The sequence below is a fragment of the Alligator sinensis genome, unplaced genomic scaffold, assembly GCF_000455745.1.
Source record: "Alligator sinensis unplaced genomic scaffold, ASM45574v1 scaffold1218_1, whole genome shotgun sequence".
NCBI classification, from domain to species: domain Eukaryota; kingdom Metazoa; phylum Chordata; order Crocodylia; family Alligatoridae; genus Alligator; species Alligator sinensis.
Genome location: NW_005842619.1, coordinates 594019 through 596547, shown reverse-complemented (window position 1 = coordinate 596547; position 2529 = coordinate 594019). Strand labels below are relative to the sequence as shown.

The 2529-nt window shown below is 55.8% G+C and overlaps 1 protein-coding gene across 1 annotated transcript in view; it reads left to right on the top strand.

Moving 5' to 3' along the window:
• The first annotated feature begins 1234 nt into the window (after positions 1 to 1234).
• MOV10 (Mov10 RISC complex RNA helicase) overlaps positions 1235 to 2529 on the top strand; it is a 9473-nt gene continuing 8178 nt past the window's right edge. Inside the window, exons 1-2 of the mRNA XM_025215051.1 lie at positions 1235 to 1607; positions 2473 to 2529. The exon at positions 2473 to 2529 is cut by the window's right edge and continues 28 nt beyond it. Of these exons, the coding sequence (XP_025070836.1) occupies positions 1474 to 1607; positions 2473 to 2529 (191 nt within the window). The 5' untranslated portion in view covers positions 1235 to 1473. The remainder of the gene's footprint in view (positions 1608 to 2472) is intronic.

The following is a 2529-nucleotide window of genomic DNA, read 5'->3' as shown; positions in this document are numbered from 1 at the left end:
ATTTCTAAGTTTGCTCTCATATGCCTGAAGAAGGGGGCTTGTGCCTGAAAGATTGCAAGTACAGATTTTTGTTTTTGCAAATACCTAGTTTGTCTAATAAGAGATCACCGTTGCCACAAGTTCCGATTCTTTTTGCCTCTAGACCAATACGGCTACAACCTGGATCCCTGACACATGGACAATACCACATTTTAGCCTCTTTTTGGAATGAAAACCTCATAATTTTACGAAAAGGAAACATTTTACCACCTGAAAGCTGACACCACGCTGCAGGCTCCTATCATTCTTCAAGTGAATTTGGATTTCACAGAGCACGGAGACTCGGACATACCCAACTACAACCAAAAACCCCTCACCACAAGAGACATCCCTGCCCAGAAGAGCTTTCCATCTTTCCACTTGTCTGTAAAATATGAAACATGATCAAATAGGATTCTACATGCTGCTTACCACCAGACAACTTAGAGGTAAAAAAACTGCTCCAACTTTTCTGTGCCTAATCTGCACCAAACGAGCTCTTCCAAACAGGAGATGTTACCACACCCTCAGCCCTCCTGTGAAATATGAACTTTCGTTTCTACCTGGGAGAACTTTTACAAGCTTTGCTCTCTCCTGTGCCTGAAGAAGGGTGCCTGTACCCAAAAGCTTGCAAATGAAGAACACTTTTGCATGTATCTAGGTGGTCTAATAAAAAGATATCACCTCTGCCATGAGTTCTGATTTTTTGCTTCTAGGCCAGTGGTTCTCAACTTTTTTTGTACCAGGACCTATTTCCAAACATCAGTGGCCAGTCCAGACCTGCTGCCCCCAGCATGTGGGGCAGGGAGGGTCCCAAGCAGCTGGAACACTACCAGCTTGCAAGGGAAAAACCACCATTTCCCATGTTTTTCTCTTTTAAAGGAGAACCCACTTTTAAAGCTTGCTTGCAACCCTTTCATACATTCTTACAGCCTACATTCATGACCCATGGGTTGACAAACACTGCTTTAGAGCATTATGGCTGCAACCTAGATACCTGGTGTTAAAGGAGCTCAGCAAAATCCCTACACCTGCCCCAAAGCCAACATTTAACTGATCCGGGCAGGGGCTGCAGCCCAGGTTGTGCCCATCTCCATCCTATTTAAGAGCCCTGCCCGCTGCTTAGGATTTGCAAAGGGGGAGGGGGCTGGATCCCTGCAGCTGTCCTCCAGCCCCTAAGCCTGGCCTGGCCTGGGCAGGGCAGGGCAGGGCAGGGAGGGGATGGCCCCCTGCTGCCCCCTACCTAGTCTAGTCTGACAGCTGTTTCAGTGCACGGTGTCACTCCCATACTGTTCCTGCTCCTCTTTCACTTTCATTTCTGCTCTTTGAGCTCCCAGCTCTGGGCAGGCTCTTAGCTACTGGTTTCGTAAGAGGAGGTAGGATCTGGTGCTGCAAGGAGCACGGGCTGGACAGAAGAGCAGGGACATCTCTGAGTTGCCGGCAAAGCCACCCGAGATGCCCAAGTTCACCTTCGGGGAGAGGAGGGCGGTGGGGGACCGGTTTGTGCAGTTCCTGAAGGACGTGGGGCAGGAGCACGAGAGCAGCCGGGAGGTGCTGAGGGGCACCTACAGCCAGCAGTTCAGGAGCAGGTAAGGGCACTGCCAGGAGCCGGCTGGCCTGGCCCTTCTCCAGCCTGTCTGTGCCAGCCCCTGGGCCCTGGCAGACAGCTCCTGCTTGGGTCAGCCTGGAGGGCTCCCTTCACCCCCAACAATGCTCGCTGGGACACTGTGATGCCCTGCTTTAATTGTGGCCTGTGGCCGGGCTTGCCGTGCAGCTGCCAGCCAGGAGTGCCGGGGGACTGCTGACGGCCGCGGATCCTTCCTCCTATCCAGCCTGGGCCAAGGAGCCCCCTGGCTCCGGGAGCGGGGTGATGTGGGCAGGCCAGCCTGCAGCCCTGAGCACCATCTTGCCATGAAACAGCCCCGAACAGAGCCCCGGGGTCTCGCTGTGCCCCAGCAGGGCTGGGTGCTGCCCTGAGCAAACACTGACCGCACCGCCCGGGGACCTTGGACCTGCAGCTCTCTCTGCTTGGGCAACTCCCTGAGCCCCCAGGGGCAAGGGGCACCGCTGCCTGCACGTGGGCTCGGGCTCTTCCTGCCCAGCTGTGCCCTGCCCTTCCTGCCTGCACAGGGGGGAGGAAGGCAGATGGAGGCTGCTGTTTGCCCAAGGCTGCTGTGAGTCAACATCAGCGCCCGGAAACGAACCCAGGAGTCCTGGCTCCTAGGCTGTGCTATTGCTCCCCCACTCCCCGGGCTCCCGCAGCAGCGCCTCCCTCCCAGTGCCGAAGGACGCTGCCTCCCCTGCCAGGCCCACCACTGATTTTTGTGGGAAAGTGTCTTCCATGCCAGCCCCAGCCCTCGGCATCTTCCTCCTCCCCTTCCCATGCCCTTACCCACCTGGAGGCGCTGCCCCGGGGCCCAGCTTGCTGCCTTTCCCCTCCTATCGTTGTTGCAGCCTGGATGGGGAGATGGTGCCCAGCTTCTCCTCCATGCTCTACACCATGGGGAAGAG